The sequence below is a fragment of the Ornithorhynchus anatinus genome, chromosome X1, assembly GCF_004115215.2.
Source record: "Ornithorhynchus anatinus isolate Pmale09 chromosome X1, mOrnAna1.pri.v4, whole genome shotgun sequence".
NCBI classification, from domain to species: domain Eukaryota; kingdom Metazoa; phylum Chordata; class Mammalia; order Monotremata; family Ornithorhynchidae; genus Ornithorhynchus; species Ornithorhynchus anatinus.
The window spans coordinates 62,211,180-62,237,679 of NC_041749.1; the positions used below are offsets into that span (position 1 = coordinate 62,211,180).

The 26,500-nt window shown below is 41.6% G+C and overlaps 1 protein-coding gene across 3 annotated transcripts in view; it reads right to left on the reverse strand.

Moving 5' to 3' along the window:
- SLC25A26 (solute carrier family 25 member 26) overlaps positions 1 to 26,500 on the reverse strand; it is a 139,166-nt gene that overhangs the window by 82,691 nt on the left and 29,975 nt on the right. For all 3 annotated transcript variants that reach the window (XM_029050659.2, XM_029050660.2, XM_029050661.2), the window contains exons 8-9: positions 16,891 to 16,995; positions 15,461 to 15,508 (exon numbers count right to left, since the gene is read on the reverse strand). In XM_029050659.2, the coding sequence (XP_028906492.1) occupies positions 15,461 to 15,508; positions 16,891 to 16,995 (153 nt within the window). The remainder of the gene's footprint in view (positions 1 to 15,460; positions 15,509 to 16,890; positions 16,996 to 26,500) is intronic.

Sequence of the window (26,500 nt, forward strand, 5' to 3'; positions counted from 1 at the left end):
CAGAGGGTGTGAGAGGAAGCGGAGGTGGAATCAGTAGTGGTGAATATATATTTGCATTAAGAAATGTAATTTATGTCATTAAAACATTGATTTTTGTGTGTGCTTGTAGGTACTGTACTACTAAAATACAGAGCCAAGCAACACAGAGTGACACTTGGCAGCAGGATACCCTGAAAGACTGGTGGTGAGGAAAAGATGAGGAGAAGAGGTCAAGGAGCAAGATGCTACAGTATTTTACAAGAGAAACAAAAACATGTAGAGACAAAACAGAAAACCTATACATTTCACAACTATTAGAGAGGGAGGGAGGGTGAGATAGAGAGAGTGAGAGACAGGGGAAAACAGCAGCAGCCTAGATATGAATAGAAGAGAGAAGAGTCAAAGATAGCCTCAGGGAAAGAGCAGAGGTGATGAGAGAGATTGTAGTGGTGTCAAAGTGAAGAAAAATAGGATTGAAAGAAAGCATAGATATATCATTCAGTAGAGCTTTGACTAAGGCATCTATGGTGAAGAGAGAAACTACTTCTGAAGATAGAAGAAATTAAAGTTGGAAAACATTAGGTTTCTACACACAGTCCACACTCTACAGTGTATTTGGAAGTCTGTTGTGGTCTAATTTCCCTACGTATGGGCTTTCACTCTAATACTTTCAGGTTATGAATACTACACCATATTATCATGGAGAAAGTTGAATTTCACAAACAAGTTTCATAAAAATGGCAGAGTGTCAAACTCTGGAAAGTATATAATAAAATATATCTAACACCCCCACCCTCCCCACAAAATGGTCAATAATTACTGAGAAGAAAGATTAGGTCTGATATTTAAACCTATCAATATATGTAATCTACTGTTCTAAGTTACTTTATTTCAAAACTCATGCTTACAAAGTTGTAGATGTTGTTGCAAAAATACTTATTTTTGTGTTAGGTTAGAACAAAGAAAATAAGCAGTAAATTATAAAAATCTTATTTTAACCTCATTCAGTTATTTCCAGTCTAACCACCTTAGTTAAAATTTTGACCACCACATTTGACCTCATACAAAAATATATTTCTACAGCTTGAGATCATTGATCTTACATTTGAATGATAAAAAACTATGGATATTATAAGGCTTTTTAAATTACTGCAAACCACAGAAGTGCAGACTTTTCTCTTCTTTAAGCATTAGCTAGTGATCGCTTCAAAGGAGTTTTAAATCGCTCCAGGGCTGGAGAGTTTTCCTTGCAAATAATTCCATGAACCAACAAATATGTTAGCAGAGTTTATGCCTTTCACAAGGCCGCTATTACTCAATGTAGCTTTCGCAAAAATTAGTCAGAGAAAGGCACCATAGACTGACTTTTGCCACACAACTGCCAAGAAAAATATTTTTTTCCAGAAGGCTGAAGGTTTCAGAAAAATAACTTTGACCTAGACTCATTTTAACCATATTTTCACCCTAATGATCATAATAAGGTAGGCGTCATTACCCTTTTCTGCCTCTTTTCTGTAAATGCCTAGAACCAGAATTATGGCATCAAGGCAGGAATAGTAAAGGATGTCACAATGGAGGAGTTTTGTCGAAGTCACATAGGAAAGTTTGAAAACTGCCTGAGTAAATAAGCCTAGATTCCTAACAGCATTATTATTATTAGCAGCATCATTATTATTATTATTCTTATAGAAGCAGCGTGGCTTAGTGGAAAGAGCACGGGCTTGGGAGTCAGAGGTCGTAGCTAATCCCGGCTATACCACTTATCAGCTGTGTGACTTTGGGTAAGACACTTAACTTCTCTGTGCCTCAGTCACCTCATCTGTAAAATGGGGATTAAGACTGTGAGCCCCACGTGGGACAACCTGACTACCTTGTATCTACCCCAGTGCTTAGAACAGTGCTTGGCACTTAGTGAGAGCTTAACAAATACCATCATTATTGTTACTGGACTCATGTCCCAAAATATAAAGGAATACACTATACTGAGAAATTGAAACTAAATTGTGGATTTTTAAAGTACCTGAGGCAATAGCCAAACAGGTTAGCAAAACCCCAATGACCCTTGAATGCCCCACAGCACTTATGTCCATATCTATAATTTATTTATATTAATGTATGTCACCACACCTAGACTATAAGTTTGTTGTGGGCAGGAAACATGTCCACCATCTCGGTTGTATTCTACTCTCCCAAGAGCTTAGTAACCGCTCTGCATTCATTCATTCATTCACTCAATAGTATTGATTGAGCGCTTACTGTATGCAAAGCACTGTACTAAGCGCTTGGGAGAGTACAATCTAACAACAGACATATTCTTGCCCACAACAAGCTCACAGTCTAGAGGGGGAGACAGACATTAATATAGATTAAATAAATGAATAAATAAATGAATTACAGATACATACAGATATACACAATATATAGTGTTATATATTACTGCACACAGTAAGCACTCAATAAATACAATTGATCGACTGATTGCTGAGGAACAGTCTTTCTGTTTGCACAAGTCAGGCTGGTCCACTGGCTGGAATAAGTGGTGACCCTTTCTGAGGTCAAGTCCATCCACCAGGTACCTTCTATTCAGTTCCAGTTCACTTAGGGTAGTTTCCTCTTTTTTTTTTAAAGGTATTTGTTAAGCCCTTACTCTGTGTTAGTGTACTGAATGCTGGGGTAGATACAAGCTAATCAGCTCATCACATCCCACATATGCACTCACAGTATTTCATCCCCATTTGACAGATGAGGTAACTGAAGCAGAGAAAAGTGAAGTGATTTGCAGAGGGTCATACAACAGACAAGTGGCGGATTTAGCATTAGAACCCAGGTTCTCTGACTCCCCAGCCAGTGTTCTTTCCACTGGGCTTGGGTGCTTTCCTGCTCAGTACAAATTTCTCTGGGTCTGTCTTTTCCCAAGGCCACCATCCTCTGTATCAAGGTCACCCCCTCTGGACATGGTATCACTTTTTAATGACACCCCCCCCCCAATCAAGTTTGATGGCCCCAAAAATTGTTATTCCAAGGTTGGAATGCAGATCAGTATGCTTGAGAGCCAGGTCAAAATGCGGTCCAAGTGAGGATGCGGTTCAATCACTAGGGAGCAACAAAATCCATCCCTTGTAACTGCACCTGTTACACCGTGCCAATCAAAAAAAACACAGTTCTTTTTTTGTTTCAATGGTATTCCTTATTCCTGTGTGTCAAACATTGCTTTAAGCATTGGGGTAGATACAAATTAATGAGGTTGGACACTGTCCCTGTCCCACATGGGGCTTACAGCCTAAAATATTCACAAAATATTAATTGAACTTTACTCCAGCCTCAAAATTCAGACAACAGTTCCCTTAATTTGGACAATGCTATAGGGACATGACTTGCCAGTTCCCTTTTGTTTTCAGGTGTAATCCAAATAACACCAATTGGGTTTGGGAGGAACTGTAGATTCTAAGAATGTGCATGTAGTATTATATTTCAATATAATGCAACTAACATATCCAACATTCAGTTTATAAAAGCAGCTCAATTTACCCCACACTTTGGGTAATACTGCATACTTTATATACCCTCAGTTCTGTTACGGTGTAAATCTTTTAATGTCCGTCTCCCTCTCTGGACTATAAGCGCCTTGTAGATAGGGAACGTGTCTACCAACTCTGCTGTATTATACGCTGCCAAGTACAGTGCTCTGCACACACTAAGTACTCAGTACATACCATTGGTTGATTTGGAATTAGGGAACAGTCATCTGACAATGTGAGGTTTCTTGGTTATGTGGGCTGCAGGAGTGGGTCATCAGCTTGTTTACACATGCACAGTTTCAGTCCAGGTGAGTACTACAGTGTGAATCTTATAATAATAACTGTGGTATTTGTTAAGCGCTACTTCATGCCAGGCACTGTACTAAGACCTGGGGTGGATACAAGCAAATTGGGTTGGACACAGTCCTTGTCTCACGTGGGGCTCACAGACTCAATCCCCATTTTACAGATGAGGTGAGGGCACAGAGAAATGAAGTGACTTGCCCAGGGTCACACAGGAGACAAGTGGCAGAGCTGGGATTAGAACCCAGGTCTGCCTGACTCCCAAGCCCGTGCTCTATCCATTAGGCTATGCTGATCTACATTAGGGCATTAGGGAACACTCGCCCAAAAACATGAGTCCGTTTGGATACAGCATCTCACAGTGTCACGAGAAAAGACTGGGGATCGTGGATACAGCATTTGACAGGTAATAGAGCATGAGTTTTCCCTAATAAAGGCGGGGGAAGGTATGAAGTAACATCTCCTGCATTCTAGGACAGTAGGGTTTGTATGAATCCATCATACTTATTGAGTGCTTACTGCGTGCAGAGCACTGTACTAAGTTTTTGGTAGAGTACAATATAGCAGAGTTGGTAAACACATTTACCTGCCCACAAACAGCTTACAGTCTAGAGGATTATTCATTCGTTCAATTGTATTTGAGTGCTTACTGTCTGCAGAGCACTGTACTAAGCGCTTGGGAAGCACAATTCAGCAACAAATAGAGACAATCCCTGCCCACAGCAGGCTCACAGTCTAGAATGTATAAAAGGCATCTCCTTGTGGGAAGGGATTGTGTCTACCAACTCTGTTGTACTCTCTTAAGTACTCAGAACAGTGCTCTACACATTAAGCATTCAAAAATACCATTGACTGATTTATAATATTAAATGAGTATGCTCACTCTTAGAACTTTGTGTTTCTACATCACTGTATGACAAAGCTTAATTCTTAAAAAATCTCCACTGATGCTTCCTCGATTATCTTTTGTAACACAATTGCAAAATTCTTTTTCCAGTTGTCTCAATATTACCTGGAGAGCATTTCCGCTCAAGCATTTTACATTTTCTCTTCCCTCAAATACTAACAAAAGTGCTGGCCTAGTGTGCCCTCTAGTGTACTACTTTAACAAGAGCACAGTCTGTAAGGATTTGTTTGGAAATGACTCAATTGTGAAATAATGATAATAATAATAATAATGGCATTTGTTAAGCACTTACATCTTAATTGAGAAAAGGAATGTTTGTTGCTTCTTCTTAGAGCTAGCTGTCCTGAAAGGAGAACAGCATTTCTTGAAAATTTACTAACCAGATACAGAATTGATACCATGGCTTTGAGCAAACCAGATTTTCTGATAAGTGAAAGCTTATGGAGATGGAGACTTGGCTCACCTTGTGGTAGAATTTCAAGCTAGCAGCATTCCTCTCCCAACTCCTTCTCTTGCCCCCTCCCAACCCCCCACCCCCCCACATACACAAAATCACTCATTTATCCCTGGTTGTCCTTCTCAAAGGATATGAACAATAGGTGTCAGTCAATTATTCAGAGTAATATGTGGAATAAAGCCAAACAGATGATTAAGGGAAGAGTGGGTTGGCTAGCTAAAAGGTAAAAAAGGCCAACCATTTTATATTAGTTGGGACCTGAGGAATCTTTGGGAGAGCATGCTGGAGAAAACTTTCCCCATTTTTTGGGGGGTGGGGGGTAAGGGGTGGGGGGAGAAACAATCAATAATATTTATTGAGCATTTACTGTCTTTAAGTGTTTGGGAGTTATGACAGAGTTGGTAGACACACTCCCTCCCCAGAAGGAGCTTACAGTCTAGAGGGGGAAACAGACAGTAAAATGAATTATAGACATGTATTTAAGTGCCGTGGGGCTGAGGGTGGGGTGAAGAAAGAGTACAAATTCAAGTGCAAGAGCAATACAGAATGGAGAGGGAATAGAGGACAGAGAGGAAATGAAGGCTTAGTCGTGGTAGTTCACTTGGAGAAGATGTGACTTTAATAAAGCTTTGAAGGTGGGAAGAGTGATCGTCTGCCAGATATGAAGGGAGAGGGTGTTCCAGGCCAGAGGCAGGAGTGGTCAAGGGGCTGGCGGCGAGATAGACGAGGTCGAGACACAGGTCAGTATGTTGGCATTAGAGGAGTGAAGAGAGTGTGTGGGGTTGTAGTAGTAAATCAGTAGGGTAAGATAGGAGGGGACAAGATGGCTGAGTGCTTTAAAGCCAGTGGAGAGGAGTTCAAGTCAATGAGAAGGTCCATTTGGAGAGTGAGACTCAGGAGCTCTCCCCAGAGGGCTTTGTGTGCCTCAGGGTGGACTTAAACTGTAATGCCTGAAAATGAAAAGAGAATTTTGGAACTCGTTCTGGGAAATATGTTTGTCAGGGGGTGGCAAAGTTACCTATTTCTGGGAAAAATTCTACCTTAGGGCTGGGGGGTTGGTAAAGGAGTGCTTCTAAGGGTTCTAACAGTGCTTGGCACATAGTAAGCGCTTAACAAATACCATCATTATTAAATACCTAAGCTGATTCTGGTAAATTACTGAAACCAGAGGGCTCTTGAGATCCCTGTATACACAGTTTGTTGAACCTAAGCCGCCTCACTTGGCATCCTATTGTTGACCAGAAGCAAATTATAAACTGTTTAAGATCACTAATCATGGAGTCTTGAAGACAGGGAGTGAGAGGCATACCTACCAGACACACATTACAAGAAAGCAGAGGGAGGAAGAAAACCCTCTCTAAAATCCTAGCAATTAGTTCTCTTGAAGCAGAACTGGCTATCAATCAATCAATAGTATTTGCCGAGCACTTGTTTACTCTGTGCAGACCACTGCACTAAGAGCTTGGGAAGTACACTATAACAAAGTTGGCAGCCACATTCCCTGGCTATCTCGACTCTGGGTGATTCCTTTCTTGTTCAAAGTGCTATTCTAGAGAGCCGACAGTGGCAAAACAAGGGTTGAATTTTGGGGGAGGATGTTACCTTATAGTAGGCTCTAAAATCCACTATGGAGAAGGAAAAAGAAGGGATTTGGGGATCCTGAGGACACCTCACAAGTGTCAAGCCCTCTTAAAAATGTCTTTTAGAATAATCACAACCAAAGAACGGGCTTGGGGAATCCTACACTGCCACACCCCTTCTCCCGACAGACAATTTTCTGGTACTGGATTTATAATCAGCTCATTTCCACGTTTCTCAAATTTTGCCAGGATAGAAATGCCTGACCAATAACCCTATCCCTAACCACCAAAAATAAATGTGCTGTGCCACCATGATTAGCACACATGTCCCAATGAGGACTATCAATGAAAACCAAGGAAAATGTCGAAGGGGTCTAGATAAGTTTATCAGTGTGGTGGTAACATTTAATGGATTTATCATCCTGAGGGATTTCAAAAGCCAAGTTGGTAGTGATGCTCAAAAACGGGGAAAATTCATCACACTATATGGGATTCAAAAGTTAAGCCACAATTATCTGTTCTTAGTAAGGGTACCAAAAAACAACTTGTAATTGTGAATATCAATGGCTACCAAATAAAAGGGTTTCATGGTTGTACCTTATCTTGTTGATAATTTCAGTGCACGGCAGAGGCACAACATATATATATGTACGTATATGTATTGAGATCCTATCCACACATCCTACCTTCCCCGCTATTTAGACTGTGAGCCTCATGTGGAATCGGGACTGTGTCCAACCTGATTAACTTTGCTTCTACCCCAGAACTTAGAACAGCACTTGACATAGAGCAAGCGCTTAACAAATTCTATAATCATAATCATCATCTCCTCCAAATTTACTTTTGCCTCTGGGATATCTCCACTTGGGTGGCCTGCCATGTGTTTTGCTTGTTTTACTCTCCCAAATGCTGAGTTCAGCATGTTCCGCTCAGTAGAGCGCTCAGTAAATCCCACTGCTATCGCAATGACCATTGACTATGATTGAATGAAAACCGTAAAAATTAAATCACTCAATTATGGTCCTTCTTGGCAGGCCTAGCAAAACCTGGGTGGAAAAAAGGCTGAAATTGATAGCTAAAGTCAGATTTAGGATATTTGGGATCTCTCTTCATTTGCTTTGTTCTCCAAATAAATGCTGTCTTCTGTTAGAACTTTTGATATGCTCTCCTCTCCAGATCAGCAATTGTATTTCTTTCTCATGCCCATGGCTTTTTTCTTACACCAAAAAAAGTCTGACAAATTGTTTTTCCCTCAATTTACAGAGCCAATCCTTAATATTTATCACATTTACCTTGTGATAAAGGACAACTATGGCTATGGGGCTGAATCAGTCTAAAGTTAACATTTCAAGTGCCTGGGAAAATTGTATTCTCATTTTGCCAGGAAGTGAGATCATCAATTTCAATGGGTCAATCAATAATTGCCTTCTCTTCTGATCATGGATGATACAAGAGACAAAATTTCAGGCAGTCCTATTGGCATCTGAAAAAAATCTTTACTCCTCTGGTTCCCAAAGGTAGTTGAAAATTTTTCCTAACACTGAGCAGAATGTGATATTTGTTTTTTGTTCGGGCTAAGAAAATTAGAATTGAGGTCTCCAGATCTCAAAAAGGATTTCTTCTTTCAAAGAGGCTAATGATTGAAGGCCTTACTGAACTGAACTTACTGAAAGCTGTTTTTTACCCAGAGGAAAACTTTTTTCCCCTGACATATCTTTCAGGCCACTGTTTTTCTGTCTTGGTTCAACAGATTTCACCACACACACAAATCACTTTACTGAAAGTAACCAAAAATGGAACACAGGAGCCACTTTGGCAGGACCCAGTAACACTAACAATGTAGCAAAAGAAACACATGCATATTTTGGTGGCAGTTCACACAAAAGTCTGCTTGGCCAAATGCAATTTAACACAATGAATAGAGGGTTAAACCCTATAGTTCTTAACAGAAATGCTTTATGATTTCTAATAACTGAAAGACACAATATTCATTCTGAATACTCCAAATACAACTAAGAAAACAAGACAAATGAACCATCTGAAAGTCACTGGTAAGAGACCAGTAAGCTTGGCTAATTTTTGCTATGACCCTATATGCATATAAAATTGCTAGGCAGAGTTTCTACCACAATCACTGCCATCCTAAATCCACAGTTCCATGTCCTGCCACAGGCTCATTTGCAAGTGACACATGGGGGAAAGAAGGGGGTTTAAACAAACAGTTCTATGACTAGCCAACAAAGTGGGTGCCTCGTGAAGAGCATGTAGCCAGTGTCTTTTATGGCATGAAGTGGTGTGGGCCACGATGACGCCTAAGATCTGGAGAGAATGAGGCAACAAGAGCTCCAGATGGTGACCCTGAAGAGGCATGAGGGTATGCCTTATGCTACTCCCATACCCTGACGAGCAAGGAGAGGGCCTGAAGTGTGCTGGAAGGAGGGAAAAGAGCAAGCTGAACCCCTACAATACCCACTAATAGGCAGTACTCTCCCCTCCATATCATCATTCAGGACACCTTTTTAGGATGTCCCCTCTAGAATGTAAGCTCCTTGTGGGCAGGGAATGTGTCTACCAACTCTCTTGGATTGTACTCTTCCAAGATCCCAGTACAGTACTCTGCACACAGTAAGCGATCAATAAATGCCATTGACTGATGAATTTGAGCCCAAACCCTGCCATCTGGTTTTCTATCATAAGATATTATGACAAAGATATTATACATATATCACTAAATTGTACATTATAAATAATGTGTCTGCTAATTCTGGTGTATTGTACTCTCCCAGGCACTTAGTACAGTGCTTTGCACACATTAGAAGCTCAGAAGATACCACTGATATTGCTATATCACTCAGCTTCAGAGCACTGCTATGCCCTTACCTCTCCACAACTTTAGGGTCTCACCTAGAGAAGCAGCGTGGCTCAGTGGAAAGAGCACGGGCTTTGGAGTCAGAGATCATGAGTTCGAATCCCAGCTCTGCCACTTGTCAGCTGTGTGACTGTGGGCAAGTCACTTAACTTCTCTGTGCCTCAGTTACCTCATCTGTAAAATGGGGATTAAGACTGTGAGCCCCACGTGGGACATCTTGATTCCCCTGTGTCTACCCCAGCGCTTAGAACAGTGCTCGGCACATAGTAAGTGCTTAACAAATACCAACATTATTATTATTATTACTCCAAAGGACTCAGGGAGCCCAATACCACAAGGAGAACACCCACCTCCAACAGGAACAAGTGTGCCCTCATCTTCAGGGGCCCAGGGATCACAGATGGGGTGACCCTGATTGAGTTCCTCCTCTTCCTAGTCAATGCTCATAGCTAAGGTCAATAGCAAGCAGAAGTCAGCCAAGGGCTTAGACCCTTTCCCATCTCATTCACTCGATAGCACAGCAAGGGATATGTATATGAGCATACAAGTGTGATTATCTGGGCAGTGTTCTAAACTTCAAGGCACTTAAATACTAGTGATTGATCAACAAGCAGAGGAGACAAATAAAACAAAAGAAAGGGGGAAAGGTGGGTGAGGATACAACAGCAGAAGAGAAAGCTTAAAGAAAAAAAAAAAAGATTTAGACACATAAACAGGGTAGAACTGCCAGATATGTCCCAGTAAAGCATGCATATTGACTCATTGTTATGAGTCTTTTCTCTAGAATGTTTATCTTTAGGTCTTGCATTTTTAGTTTCCAAATCACTCATTAGGCAGCGCAAACTATCTCATTTATGCCAACTACTGATACTCTGAACCATACAGGAGAGTACAAGAAATCATCCTTTATAAATACTTAATACTATTGAAAACAAAGACATTTAAATCACTATGACTATTTGAGCATCTAACATTCCTAAAGAGTACTCAGTCAATCAATGGTATTTATTGAGTGCTCACTCTGTGCAGAGCTGTGCAGAGCACTGTACTAAGTGCTTGGGAGAGTACAAGTCAAGTATTTACAACTACCGGTTGTGTTTTGTATAGAAAAATCTCTACATGAGGAATTGCGTGTATCCTAAAACAAGCTTCACCCCTAGCCAAATGAGTCTTTTCTCTAGAATGTTTATCTTTAGGTCTTGCATTTTTAGTTTCCTAATCACTCATTAGGCAGCGCAAACTATCTCATTTATGCCAACTACTGATACTCTGAACCATACAGGAGAGTACAAGAAATCATCCTTTATAAATACTTAATACTATTGAAAACAAAGACATTTAAATCACTATAACTATTTGAGCATCTAACATTCCTAAAGAGTACTCAATCAGTCAATCAATGGTATTTATTGAGTGCTCACTCTGTGCAGAGCTGTGCAGAGCACTGTACTAAGTGCTTGGGAGAGTACAAGTCAAGTATTTACAACTACCGGTTGTGTTTTGTATAGAAAAATCTCTACATGAGGAATTGCGTGTATCCTAAAACAAGCTTCACCCCTAGCCAAAATGAGAATGGAAAAAAAATTTTACCATCATTTTATCTGTAATATTTGTTGTGGACTTACTATGTGCCAGGCACTGTACAAAGCTCCGGGGTGAATACAAGGAAATCGGGTTGGACACAGTCCCTGTCCCGCATGGGGCTCACAGTCTTAATCCCCATTTTACAGATGAGGGAACTGAGGCCCAGAGAGGTAAAGTGACTTGCTCAAGACAAGTGGCGGAGCCAGGTTTAGAACCCAAGTCTTTCTGACTCCCTAGCCTGTGCTCAATCCACTAGGCCATGCTGCTTCCAAATAGAAATCCATCCTTATGGATGTATATCAACATCCTATTCAACACAGTTTAAAAATTTTCATCTGATAAAATTATAACTGCAATGCAGTTTTTAATCCAGTAGGCAACAGATGGATGTGCATTAAAAATTATATATGTCCAACAGACAGCCAAACTTTCTTTCCCCCCCCCTCAAAATTATATTTTTTTCATCAAAACTATACACCTGTATTCAAAAACACAGATACTGATCTAAGGTGCCTAAAGCTGTTTAAAAACCTGTTTTTTATGGAATATTTCAAGTGCAAGTTGCATTTATACAGGAGAGTCAGCATCACAGGTGTTCTACCTGAGGCCCTGCCTTCCCTATCACCTACATTCTAAAACATCATTAGGTTAATTTGTAAGGGAGGCATTTTCTTTTCCCACCTCAGACCGACCTCTTGGTTGTAACATGGAATTGTCAAGTCAACCCCAGTTGGTGTGGAAATACAGATCATCAAGGCAGTGTGTCCGAAGAGGAGGTTGCGAGTGGCTGATCATACCTAACCTGCCTTTCCATTGTGCTGTACCCTCTTGCTTCTACAGGGAGCAGGAAGAGGAAGATGGTCAGGATAGACGAAGCAGAGAGGGTTCACTCATTTTTTCCACCTAATTCTCACTATTCCTGAAGGGCAAAAAGCTCAGGGCAGGGTAAAGGGGGAGGAGGGAGTCATCAGTTCACTAAATTTTGTTTTTGCAGCATGTAGGTAAGGAAATGAAGAATTATGGTAGTGCTCTCATCTGCTCAGCTGCTCCAACTCTCTGGTTTCCAAGGTGATGGCAAATCTAAAAAGTAAGAGCCATCTTGGGAAGAGCACACGGGATTCCTGATTTCTTAGAGTGATGTAGTAGATATGGGAAAGCGTGGTAAAATGGAAAGCCGGTAATTTGAGCTTCAATTATTCTAACCCATCAGTTATACCACAACCAAGATAGGTCAGAAAATAGAAAAGAAAGCTTGGAAACCCAAGCGAAATTCAACCCGCAACATCCATATCCATATCCTGCTAAAGCCCAGATAATAAAACCAGCATTGCTCCCACTTAAATCAGATAATCTGCCCCATTAAAGAGCAAGGTTAGAGGGCTAGGCCCCCGCTCCCCCTCGGTCCTTAGGGAGGTCAGAGGAGGGGACTGGCATTTCAGCCATGGTGAGAAGCTCTCCGGACGGCAGAGTGAAAGGGAGTGAAGTAGTATTTTCAAAGCATCTCTAGAATCAGCCCCTTCCTCTCCAACCAAACAGCTACCACATTGGTCCAAGTACTTGCATATCTGGTCCTAATGCATCAGCCTCCTTACTGACCTACCTGCTTCCAGCTTCTCCCGACCCCAGTCCATACTTCACTCTGCTGCCGTGACCATTTTTCTACGAAATTATCCTGGGCCCGTCTTTCCATTCCTCAAAACCTCCAATGGTAGCTCATTCATCTTCACATCAAGCAGAAGCTCCTTGCCATCATCTTTAAAACACTCCATCACTTCCATTCAATCCTATTTAGCATTTATTGTGTGCAGAATACTGTACCAAGTGCTTGGGAGAGTACAATATAACAATAAACAGACACAATCCCCGCCCACAAACTAGCTTATAGTCTTACAGTGCTCTCTGCACACTGCACTCAAAAAAATGCAATTGATGGATTGATTCATTCATTTAGTTGTATTTATTGAGCACTTACTGTGTGCAAAGCACTGTAATAAGTGCTTGGGAGAGTACAATATAACAATAAACAGTCACATTTTCTACCCTCAATGAGCTTACAGTCTAGAGGAAGTGATTGGAGCTGGCTGTTTACTGTGACATCCTGCCTGCCTTTTCTCCCTGCGATCCTTCATGTAGTAATGTATTTCTCTTTATCCAAGTTAAGCCAGTGACAAAGGGGAAGCTAGAGCAGACTAACCTGGTCATTACCTTAACTTGGAGGTTATTTTAGACTAACCCCTTTTCACAAAGCAAAGCTTTCAGGCAGTACATGGTCAACCCACATGACTTGTTGATCAAGCAATAGCATTTACTGAGCACTTATTCTATGCAGAGCACCATACTAAGCATTTGAGAGAGTACAATCCATTTGTTAGACATGATCTCTGTCCTCAGGGTGCTTATGATTGGGGCGGGGAGGGGGGGACAGAAACCAAAATAATTTCACCTAGGAGAAAGCAAGAGAGTTGAAAGATGTATATATACTTGTTACGGGGAGGTGTCCTCTATTTCTCCCCTTCCATCCCCAAGAATTGTGATCTTCAGGGTCTGTAAACATTCACTTGCAAACCTTGTCTTTGGCATTTTCTGTTGTGATCCTTACCCACTGGAGTTACTAAACCCCAAACTTCGACCTTGTCTGGTTTAGGCGTTAGGTTCGGTCATGGCTACTGGGGCTTACATGGAGCTATCCACCAGGGCCTTGGGGGGGGGACAGTTTACAATTCCATATCTCCTTTGGATAATGTTCAGAGGGTGGTTATTACTTTTAGCCTTAATGTGACAACGAAGCAGCCCCAATGTCAAAACAAGCCAAAAAACATGTGGAGTAAAACAGCTTTCATACAGCAGATTGTCTGCACCTAAATGATGTTTCATAATATGTTTTCTGTTCATTTTGAATTCATGTAAAATGTAAAATAGATTTTTTTTAATTAAGAAAACTAATTCCCATTTTCATGTGATTTTTAAATATTGTACTTTTCAAGGAAGTTTTGGTCATCTCTAAGACAAGAGTTTGACATTAAAATAGGTCATCTTACTAAGCATCATTACAGTGAAGTTTCAGTACATGTAACTGGACCTGATAATGAAATTGTAAATGATAACCTCCTGTGATTAGATGAGCAGTTCCATTTTCATTTGGGAAATATACTCAATAACTATCTTCCATTAAGACATCTGCTAAAAGGCTGAAATTCAAAAACAATGGAAAAATTCCAAAATCATACTCATTTTTTCCTCAGTTAGGAACTTCTACAGATGTTCTGCTTAGCCATAACTCATTCAATGAATTACATGGGAATTAAAATGAATAAATTCAACATGTTTGGGCTAAAATTTTAAAAAAAGCTAGCTCATTTCAAGTGTAAAAGTATCATTTTTTTAGTTCATCATAGATTCTGATAAGCAGTGTGACTTAGTGGAAAGAGCAGAGGCTTGGGAGTCAGAAGTCATGGGTTCTAATCCTGGCTCCACCATTTGTCTGCTGTATGACCTTGGGCAAGTCACTTAGCCTCTCTGGGCCCCAGTTACTTCATCTGTAAAATGGGGATTGAGACTGTGAGCCACCTGTGGGAAAATCTGCTTACCTTGTATCTATCCCAGCACTTAGAACAGTGTTTGGCACATAGCATGCACTTAAATACCATTATTATTATTATAATTAAATATATAGAAAATAATCCATTTTAGTTGCAGCCCCTAAAGTTTATTTGACACTATGTTTCTAACAAACAGTACTGTATTTATGTTCCTTTCAGGTTTAAATGAGATTTGAGGTAAAGAGAATACCAGGTTACATCAGGTTACAAACTCACTTTGTCCTCTTCCCCAACTTCCTCTACCCTCCGGTTTCTCCCCTTCCATCTTTACTCTATTGGGGGGGGGGGGGGGGGGGGTGAGATCCTTACACCTTGACATCCCACTGAACGGTTAAATGACTGTATCATGTAAATTAGGAACTATTCCTTCTAGGACCCTACAATAGACCTCTCAGCTATGAATTTAACCAAATACTTCTTGAAATGACCGGTATTTTCTACCCGCACAAATTCCTGGGGCAAAGACTTCCACTCAACATCAATGATTGTCATGGTATCATGACAACAAAAAAGCTTATAACTGTCCACAAAACCAAAAGATACTGGCAGAGAGATGGTGTTACCCAAGGGGGATATTTACAGAACATAGCATAACATCAACATTTTATCCTTCGAAAATGATCTTCGTCATTTTTAAGGCACTTAAATAGAGAAAGTAGCTTACCTCTCTCAACACTGTGCTTTTATAACCCCGGTACAGTCCGTGTACACCCTGCAATAAATAAATAAGGAATAGCTAGAGGAAATCACATTAGCAGAGATAATGTCAACTTCAAGCTTTATTGTATCAAAGAGTTCCTCCTCCTCCCAAAGTTTATGTTAATTCCCCCTGAAATATAGTTTACCCTGATACATAACTGACTGTATTCTTTAGCTTTTGTTACTATTTAATACTGCTTCTTCTTTGCATGCAATTACTGGAAAGAACACTTAAGATAATGTCAAACAGAAATATTTACAAAAGTAAACCCACAGTAGCAATTATTCAGTCACATCAAAGTAAAATTATATTGAACTATATTTGAAACTGAAGACTTAACAGAAGTGCATTATTTCAAAAGTTCTTGACTAGGTGACAATCAGCTATAGTACTTTCTCATGAAATCTTTGGTTTCACACCTGAACAATGTAATTTCTAACTCAAACACTGAAAATAATCAGTCCCCAAATGATTTTTTAAAACAAAGCAGAAGGAAAACATAAAAGAACAAATGCAAAGAAACATGGCCACTAGATTGTAAGCTCCCAGAAGGCAGGGATCGTGTCTATCTACTCCACTGTACTCTCCCAAGCTCTTAGTACAGTGTTCTCCCCACAGTAAGCACTCAAATACCATTGACTGATCGGCATTATGGCCACGTGCACTGAGTATGCCAACTACATTAGAACCGTACATGGCTTCTGACACTGCTTCTACTGCCTAGATATGCCAATGTCATGTGTATTACGGAAGTAGAAACTTTACCAATAAGCATGTGCTGGTCTCTTTGTATCTATTTTCTAGGACCTTCATTCTTGCTTTTTAGTACTGTATTTTGATATACAGCACCAGAAAAGGCACCACTATAGCATCAAAAAAGTGTACAACTCCATGAATGTGAGTGTGTGTACATATATACATATACACACACAATATATACACACATACATATAAATATAGAGGGGGGTGGGCATAGAAAGTTTGGCAGAAGGCGAGAAAATGCAACTCATTTCCCACAGAAACGGTATTCAAAGGTATTTATCTGCAATGAATACAAATAATCCCCCCAGTGGCATTTACTGAGTGCTTACTGTGCGTACAGCACTGTACTAAGCATGTGGGAGAGTACAATACAACAGGGTTGGTAGACACAGTCCCCACCCATAATGAGCTTACAGTCTATAATGATTCCGGCACTGACACTGGACTTCCCCAATTCTCATTATCCCCCAACTTTAACACTGAATATGGAGTTTTGCAGTTTGATTTTTATCTTACATAGTGTTAAAAAAAAAACCCAAAAGGGCTACTGGCAAAGTTGACTTCAAATAAAATTTTCTTGCAAAGTGTAGCACTGAACTTTATGAACTCATGAATTTCAGAGCAGATCTTACCTCCTCACGTAAGATGCTGGAAAAAACTTGAAATGTTGGAACAGATGGAGATACCTGTGCTCTTTGCTTGACAACTTCAGAAGGAACTCTAATTAAGCAAGCAACCTAGAAAATATGTAAGTTAAAAGCTTTAGCCTACATTCATCATAAAAGAAACTCAAAGCAACCAAATCTGAGAACGTCACATTAAAATTAAAAAAATGCTATAATCTTAATTTAAATGTAGCAAGCTATGTAACAGATAATGTTGGAAAAAGACTTTCAGATTGAAATTTTTTGTAGTTTTCAATTTGATAACGTAAGACATTATTCAAGCACTTTTTTATGTTTAGAGAAATGAGGCTAAAATACACTGCCTCTCAGGGCAAAGCTTTCAATTATTATTATTATTTCAATTATTATTTTTTGAGAAGCTTTCAAGGACACTCATTGGATCTCATATTAACTCTGAGTTCTTCATCTTACATTCAGGTCCCATAGTTATTGCTTCTTTACTGTCAAAAAACTCTGGAAAGCCCACCTCCCTATCCAGTCTCACTTTAAGTATTGTTATTATGGTATTTGGTAAGCACTATGTGTCAAGGACTGTTCTAAGTGCTTGGAAAGATACAAGTTAATCAGGTTGGACACAGTCCCTGTCCCACATGGGGCTCATAGGGTACATAGGAGAGGGGAACAGTTCCCCAGAACTAGCTGGGGTCCAGGTGGGCAGCAGGGTCAGGGTCACTTGAACAGGTCTCGGTGCTCAGCTGCTTTCACGGGCAGCAATGTCCTGGACACAGAGTTTGGCATCGTCGGGACCTGGGTCTTTGGGGGGCAGTGACCTATCACCTTCTGCTCTCCCAGAGTCCCCAGCCTCCCAACAGGGATACCGTGCCTCCTCTGGGGTTTCCAGGGCGGCCACATCCCTCAGCACAAGGTTGGAAATGTTAGTGTCATTGTAGCCACTCACTGGATCCTCAAACTAAAATAATTTCCAGCTATTTGTCTCAGAGGATTGGGTGCTGTCTCCACACCAGGGCAACTCAACAATTGCCCTTACACTGTTCTTTTGTATGTCCCTTGATACTGAAGCACTTACACTAAGTGGAAAATTATAAAAATTTACACTAGGCTACAGTTGATAATATCTGTGGATTAATTTACCGAAAAAAGTGGGAGTTGGTGCCATCTACCTAGATTAATAATGGTAACTATTATGATTTTACTATGGGCTAAGCAGTGTACTAAGTGCAGGAGTAGGTAAAATATAATGCAGATCAGACAGTGCTTGTCCCATGGTGGGAGTGGTAGTCTAAAGACCGAGAACAGGTATTTTACTCCCATTTTAGACAAGAGAAAACAGAGACAAAGAGAAGTTAAATGACTCATCCAAGGTCACAGGAGAGGCATGTGGCAAGTGGCAGAGCCAGGACTAGAACCCTTGTCTGACTCCTAATCCTGTGCTCTTACCATTAGACAACACTGCTTTTCTTTGGGGCCAAATGTAAAAATAGAAACATAAATTAATTTAGTTAATGGGTTTTCCTAGCATGAGGAAAAAAATAAAAAAGCTCTCCAAGGCTAAGAGTTTAAGTCCAAAGATCGATTTTAAAAAATATCTTGCCCCCGAAACACAGATCTTAAGCATGAGGGGGAAAAAAATGGTGTAGTAAATGTTAAATGCACAAGAAAGCAATTTAAAATGGCCATAATAATATGGAGGGACATTCCCTACTTAGTACAAAGCTAAGAAACAACACAGTGTTTAGTTGGCCAAAGATCTAAGAAACCTCAGGAGGAGTCACAGGCTGAGAGAGAACAGTACGTAGCCCTAGATGGTAAACCCAAGGGCAGGAACAGTTATCTCTTGTGCCTACAGCATATTTCTAAGCTCTTAGTACAATGCTCTTTCCAGAGTAGGCACTCAATAAGTACTGATGAGTCTAGTGCCAGAAGTCCGTGATATTAGGGGATTCATTCATTCATTCAATCGTATTTATTGAGCGCTTACCGTGTGCAGAGCACTGTACTAAGTGCTTGGAATGTACAATTTGGCAACAGATACACAGCAGAGGATCAAAAGAGATCATAAAACATGAAGTGCACATTGCTGAATATGTGGGGAACAAGCAAATATCCCCTCACCTTGGGAGAATAAAAATAGAATTAAGAGACACAATCCCTATTTAAGGAATTTACCATCCAACAACGTTGATGGACACTGAAAAAATAAATCACAGATGGAGCAAGGTTTAGGGTTATATGGTACATGACGGCTGAAATGGCAGTTGAGAGATTAGAAATCTTTAGGGGAAGATCTCCTGGAGAAGATGTAATTGCCAAAAGGCTCTGAAGATGGGGAGCGAAGTGATCAACACACATGAAGGGGAAGGGAATCCAGGGAGGAGTGACAGTGGGAGCAAAGACGTAGGTAGCGAGAAAACGAGGACCAGTGTACGTTCCTGCCTCTAGCCTGGAACGCGCCCCCCCTTCTCCCTCCCCCCGTCCCCTCCACCGATATCTGCCAGACAAGTACTCTCCCCAACTTCAATGCCTTATTGAATGAAAGCTCATCTCCTCCAAGAGGCCCTCCCTGACTTGGCCCTCATTTCCCCTTCTCCCACTCCCTTCTGCATCACCCTTGCACTTGGATTTGCACCTTATGTTCATCCCTCCCTCAGCCCCACAGCACTTACGTTACATATCCATAATTTACTTATGTTAATCTCTGTCTCCCCCCTCTACACTGTAAGCTCATTGTGGGCAGCAAATGTGTCTACCAACTCTGTTGTTATATTGTACTCTCTCAAGAATTTAGTACAGTGCTCTGCACATGGTATGTGCTCAATAAATACAACTGACTGACTGATTAACTTGTAGTGCTCCTGCTCCATTACCTGGCTCCCTCCACCTCCCAGAAATAAAGGCACCATCTGGAAGATTACAGAGAAACCCGGAGAACAGACATTGGATGAGGGAGTGGTAGCACCACAGAACTAAGGAGGAAAAAGAGTGTCCCCCACCCGAGACCATCTGGGTCAAAAGCTGCTGAGAAGTTGGCTTCAAGGCAAAGGTATGGATACTAAAGCCAAACACAAATCACTTGAGGCGGACCACGCTCTTGCAGCGTGGCCTAATGGATAGAGCACGGGCCAGGGAGTCAGAAGGACCAGGGTTCTAATCATGGCTCCATCACTTTTCTACTGTGTGACCTTGGGGCAAGTCACTTTATTTCTCTGGGGCTTGATTCCCTCATCTGTTAAATGGGGATTAGGACTGTGAACCCCATGTGGGACAGGGACTGTGTCCAACCCAATTTGCTTGTATCCATCCCAGCACTTGTACAGTGCCTGGCACACAGTAAGGGCTTAACAGATACCAGAATCATCGTCTCTCTCTGGGGAGACTTAAAAGTGGAGAGTCAGCCCTTTCATTTATTTTCAGGTGTTCAAAGGGCTGTTCATGGGGGTGTCCCAGCCAGGGTCGTCCTACAACGACAAATTAAGCCACCACAAGGCTTAAATTGAATAAAAGGAGCCAAGTCACGTGACCCTACTTCTGATAATAGGGTATAAGATTTAAAGCACATATTGATAACCAAGATATGAAACAAAGTCCACTGCAACTTTCATGAACCAAAGAAGACTGCTTCCTATATCTAAAAGTCATTTGAAGAAAGGTACAACTTTTCATTCTAAGGGTCAAAATTGAAAAATGACCCCAATATGTCAAGAAAATAAGAATCGCCAACTCTTGTGCTTGGATATAAATATTTATAGAACTTCATGCTTCATAACCCTCCATGTCCTTACATTAGCTTTTTAGCCCTTAAAAATATAGAAGCACAGGGATAACTTTAAAAAGATTCTCAGATGAAAAACAATCTAACCAACCAAGGGGGTACAAAGCACCCAGCGTGGCTTCCTGACTTCTGTGGGGCTGCAATTTTGCCAGGAGAGAGGCTACAAAGTACTGTCTCTATCTATGTTCTCCGGATACCTTCAGTGCCTTCCATTTTGTTTTCTATTAACTCTGATCTTTCTGAGATTTGAATTTGAGCTACAAGGGAATATTTCACTGCACAAGAACAAAAACGTGTCCCAGTATTGTAACTTTATGAAAGGAAATAAGGGCAATATCATCGGAGGGGGCCGATTATCCAATCTATTCCGCAGGGCACTCTTTGCTCCTTCTTGGGGTCCAATACTGGGGCACCTCAATAAGATAGTGGCATTTTCCCCGAAAGGAACTTGTTCCTGTTAAATTCCACTGAGAGAGAGAATCCCAGCTCTGCCACTTGTCGGCTGTGTGACTGTGGGCAAGTCACTTAACTTCTCTGTGCCTCAGTTCCCTCATCTGTAAAATGGGGATTAAGACTGTGAGCCCCACGTGGGACAACCTGATTCCCTTATGTCTACCCCAGCGCTTAGAACAGTGCTCGGCACATAGTAAGCGCTTAAATACCAACATTATTATTATTATTAGAAACGTGCAATTTCCTAGAAAAATATCAGCATCATTCTTTGGTTATCATCTAGCTGATTGCTTTCAAAACACCAGCATAGACCACAGTGATTTCTACCTAGGTTTAAATAAAACACATTATTATAAAAAGATAAGGAGCAGAAATAGCAAAATACCACAAATTAAATTAAGTCATCTATAACTCTCCATGTTACTTCTAGCTACGGTAATTTTTAGGTCGCATGTTAGAATGTTCAATGACTATTTTTTTCCTGCTAAAATCTAGTAACTTTTTGCAATGCCTAGCGGATGCTTTCTGCTTGGCATTTCACAGGTCTTAGTGAAAATTTTGCAATTCTTAAATATGAGAATTTTCCAAACTAGGATGATACTGCTTCAGGAGATCAAGTTGCCCTTGAAATTTCCCTGTATTTCATAGTTCCAAACCACCAACTCAGTTGACAAACTGCAACTTCAGAGTGTGGAGGTGTTGTGGGGATGGGGGAAAGGTAAGAGAAGGGAATGAAGAAAAGGTGAGTGGCAGAGGGTTGAAAAGGAGAAGGTATGAAGTGAGGGGCAGTTATGAAGCATGGTGGTTAACAGGCGGATCTCCTGTTGTATCGGCAATGAAAACACTAATCTGAGAGAAATAATTTAGAAAAACATGTTATACCAGTGCCAGCCACTGAACTAAGAGCTGAGGTAGATACAGGCTAACAAGGTGGGTGCACACAGTCCAAGTCCCACATGGGGCTCACAGTCATAATCCCCATTTTACACTAGGTAATTGAGGCACAGAAGTTAAGTGATTTGCCCAAGGTCCCACAGCAAAGTGACAGAGCCGGGATTAGAACCCAGGTCCTTTTGACTCTCAGGCCTGGGCTCTATTCATTAGGCCACTTTGCTTCCCATACTGCAAGTAAAAACAAAAGCCTTCTGTGGGCAGAACACCATACTAAGTGTGAAATGTTACAAAAGTAGAATTTGCTGATCCTTCCTTCAAAGAGTTTATAATACATCAATGGCATTTACAGAGTGCTATGTGCAGAGCACTGTACTAAGTGCCTGGGAGAGAAAATATACCAGAATTAGCAGGCATGTTCCCTGTTTAGTCTTCCCAGTCCACAGAAGCCAATACCAGGCGCATGACCGGAACAATTGCCCCCACAGGTTTGGCACGGAGGGGACTAACCCTGACTCTTTTGGACTGGGCAAGTATGTGTAGCTAGTACTCTAGGCCCCTTTGGAGCTGGAGAAGACCAGAGGTAAAGCCAAGGTAGTGGCGCTTCCTTTTGCCCCCTGATAGCAAGAGGAAGAGAATGCTATCATCATCAGCACCACTGCTGCTGCTTCTCAAGTCCTTGGGTGCCCTTGAGGCTGGGTGGTTCCTCACACACACTGGGGCTGCCCACTGGTCTCATCTCTGCCTGGGCACCTCAGGAGTCCATGGTGTCTGGAGCAGGGGCCGACGCCCAGGGCCATAACAGATCAAGTGACATCTGAGGTTGCTCATACCCGGCAATCCTCTGGCAAGGATAATAATAATGTTGGTATTTGTTAAGCGCTAACTATGTGCAGAGCACTGTTCTAAGCACTGGGGTAGATACAGGGTAATCAGGTTGTCCCCCGTGAGGCTCACAGTTAATCCCCATTTTACAGATGAGGTAACTGAGGCACAGAGAAGTTAAGTGACTTGCCCACAATCACACAGCTGACAAGTGGCAGAGCCAGGATTCGAACCCATGACCTCTGACTCCAAGCCGGAGCTCTTTCTACTGAGCCACGCCATGGTGACAGAGCCAGACAGTCTCCAAAGAACCCAGCCAAAAGACCTCATGGACAAACAGCACTTCTGTGGCTCCAAAGGGCATCTGAATCGGAGCTGCTCAGGAACACCCTTCTGACAGAAGCATAGGCAGACATTCCTGCCTTACCTAATAGGATGTATTCACTGCTCAGGAGCAGCATTAACGCCTCATAGAGCCATCACTTTGCAACACTGGCTCAGAACAGTTTTCTTGTTTGTTCATTTGCAGTGTCACTGGAGAAACCCTCTAGAGCCCCATTGGCAATTTTTTCTATGAGAAATAACTACTGTTTTATCCACCAAGATTCGGAGAGCTACAGAAAAAATTAGATCACTCCCTTCAACCCAATAAAGTGATCTGGACACCAAATGTTATTATACAGGCAGTACTCATTGCCTTCAAACTATAAAGGTTTTTCTACTTAGCCTAAAATCCAAGTGAAACTAACTACCTTGTATCAAGAGCAACCTGACCATCAAAGTCTGAACTTTCTACAGCATCAGAATGTAGATGTACTTCAATCAGTGGTATTTACCCCAGATATACGTGTACAGAACTCTGTACAAAGCCTATTTCTTCACATTTGGTTCCATGTCCGGAACACATTTTTTTCCCCGATACAGTACCACGGAGATCTTAATTAATTACTGTATTTTCTCAGATGCTCAAATGATTTGGAAAAACCTCACTACGCTCTTTTTACAGTAACTGCCTCTGTACTATTTCGGGGTGACCCAACTGCAGCTCGTAAGCCACTTGAGGCTCTTCTTCACCTTATACAATTTTACCGCTGCTCCAACTGTTTGGGAACTGCCGCAGCGATGGGCCCCAATCCCTGGCTCCAGCTCACCCCCCTTTCCCCCTCCCCCCAAAAAGGGAACCACCTGTTCCCCATCCATCACCTCCTTGCTCCCACACCCAAATCACCTGGATAGTTGTCTAGTTCCTCTTAAAGGAAATGCTTTTAACCTGTGGGCTTCAGCTATGCTAATCTTTTGATTTAGGGCTACCACGTCCTACTTCATTTCCTTTGTTGGGTAGGGATTCTATCTGCTGCCAAATTTTACTTTCCAAGTGCCTAGTACAGTGCTCTGCCCATAGTAAGCGCTCAATAAATACAACTGAATGAATTTACCTTCACCACGTTCCTAAAGAGACAGGGACAGGTAAAATAAGTGTTCGCCTGTACAAAGGAAATAGCTCTAGGAGCCTCGAAGGGCTCACAGATAGATGGTGAGCTCCTTAAAAGGTCCGTGACTAATTCTCCCCCTGTAGATTCTTTCCTAGAACTTGGTACAGTGTTCTGCACACAGTAAGCACTTAAATACTATTACCACTAAATGAAAGCAATAAGGCCTCAAAAGATTAAATGATGGGCCCCAGGTGACCCAAATCCTCAGGAAACCCACTCCCGAACTCTTTCCACTAAATACATACACTTTACTTGTGGAAGATTCAGGTTCCAGTTCTCGGTCCTTTTTCAGTTTAGGAGTTCCTCTACTGGTGGTCATTTTACTATGGTTTCACCATTATGCAGCTTGGAAATTCTTGGGCTCCCAGTCTTTCTGTCTTCCTTAGTTTTCAGTGGTTGAGAAAGTCCTCTCTCCAAGTCTTCTGGCTGGGATCAGACTGTTACAATGCCGGTTCCTCCTCCTCCTCCCAAGGGTACTATACTATCTGGCTCTAAGGCCTTGCTACTCACAGCTGGCCCAATTTAACCTCAGCAGCTGGGGTTCATGTTCTTTCTCTCCAGCTCGCTCTTCGAGAGACTAGAACTTCTTCAACAGGCCTCTGCCCTTCAACAAAGGGCAAGCAGTGTGGTCTAGTGGATAGAGAATGGGCCTGGGAGTCAGAAGGACCTGGGTTCTAATAACAACTCTGCCACTTGTCTGCTGGATGACCTTGGGCAAGTAACTTCACTTCTCTGGGCCTCAGTTACCTTGTCTGGAAAATGTGAGCCCTATGTGGGACAGGGACTTGTCCAACTTAACTTATATCTTGCCCAGCACACTGTACAGTTCCTGGCACATACTAAGTGCTTCATAAATACCACAACTATTAACAATCTTCCATTCACAGGTCATGTAGCTCCTGGCCCTTAAAATTTACTGACATTCCCTTATGCAGGTATGTTCACCTACCGCAACAGACATATTTGCTACACTGCACTAAAAATGAGGGTTTCCTGAGCATTTAATCAAAACTTAACCCTATGAGAAGTAGAATGAAACTCAAAATGGCAATTAGACTTCCTACTTCTGCAGCCTCTGGAATGAGATGCAACTTTGTTAAAAAAGAAAAGGTTGCAGTACCATGTGCTTCACTTACTTCAGTAGTCTTTTTTTCAAGATGATTGTGAAAAGTTAGTATTTTATAATTAACACTCTACACCCAATCTGGGTGCTCTGCCTTTATTTTCATTTGTTCTCCCTCCTACTTAAAATTATGAGTCCCATGCTGGCCAGGGACTGTATCTGACCTAACTGCTTTGTAACTACCCCAGTGCTTAGTCTGACACACAGTAAACGCTTAACAAGTACCATGAAACAAAACAAACCAGAAAGGAGAATAAAACTTACCACTTCATAGATGAAGGCTAACACACTACCAAAACTGGCTTACTAGATTTCATCTCTGCGTCAAGGCTGCCCTCTCCTGGTTAGGCCTAGATTTCACAGTGTTGTATTACAGCCATTTATTTTACGTAGTGGCGAGAAGCTGTCTTTAAGGACAAGATGGGACCTCACTCTCGGAATCTACATGCCTGGCGGAAACAGAGCCAGGCATTGTAAACAAGGTGACAGCTCGACAGAGGATAGCCTCTGAGAGTACCCCATGTGGTCAGGTCCCACGGCTTGCAACTTGGCTTTTTCAGCTAGACCTTCATCCCTCCGAGGACAGTTCACCTTCGATGCGGTCTGTTTTGAAATCAGAAGACAAATATACAGGCCTACCCCAGAGATACAATCCGGCTGTGTTCCCTGAAAATGCGGCTAGATCACCAAGGGTGCATGTACTGCATGGTGGGTTTACCCAGAGATTTTATAAATTGAGACCCACTCCAGAATTGCTGGAACGGTAATAGGGAACGTCTCTATGTGCCCTATACTGTAACCATGTCACTAAACTATTCACTCGTCTAGTTCAAAGCACGACGTCTCAATTTTAAGTCAATGATGATTTGTTTTTGCAGGAGCCTGCAGTACTAGGGGCTTGTTCAGCTAACTGCACTAAGTGGTTTTTCTTTTTCCACTTTACTAAACTCTTTGCCCAATTAAGGTTAAATATATCACAGCCTTTTCTCTTTAATCACTCAGTCAATGGTATTTCTGGAGCACTTACTATGGGCACAGCAC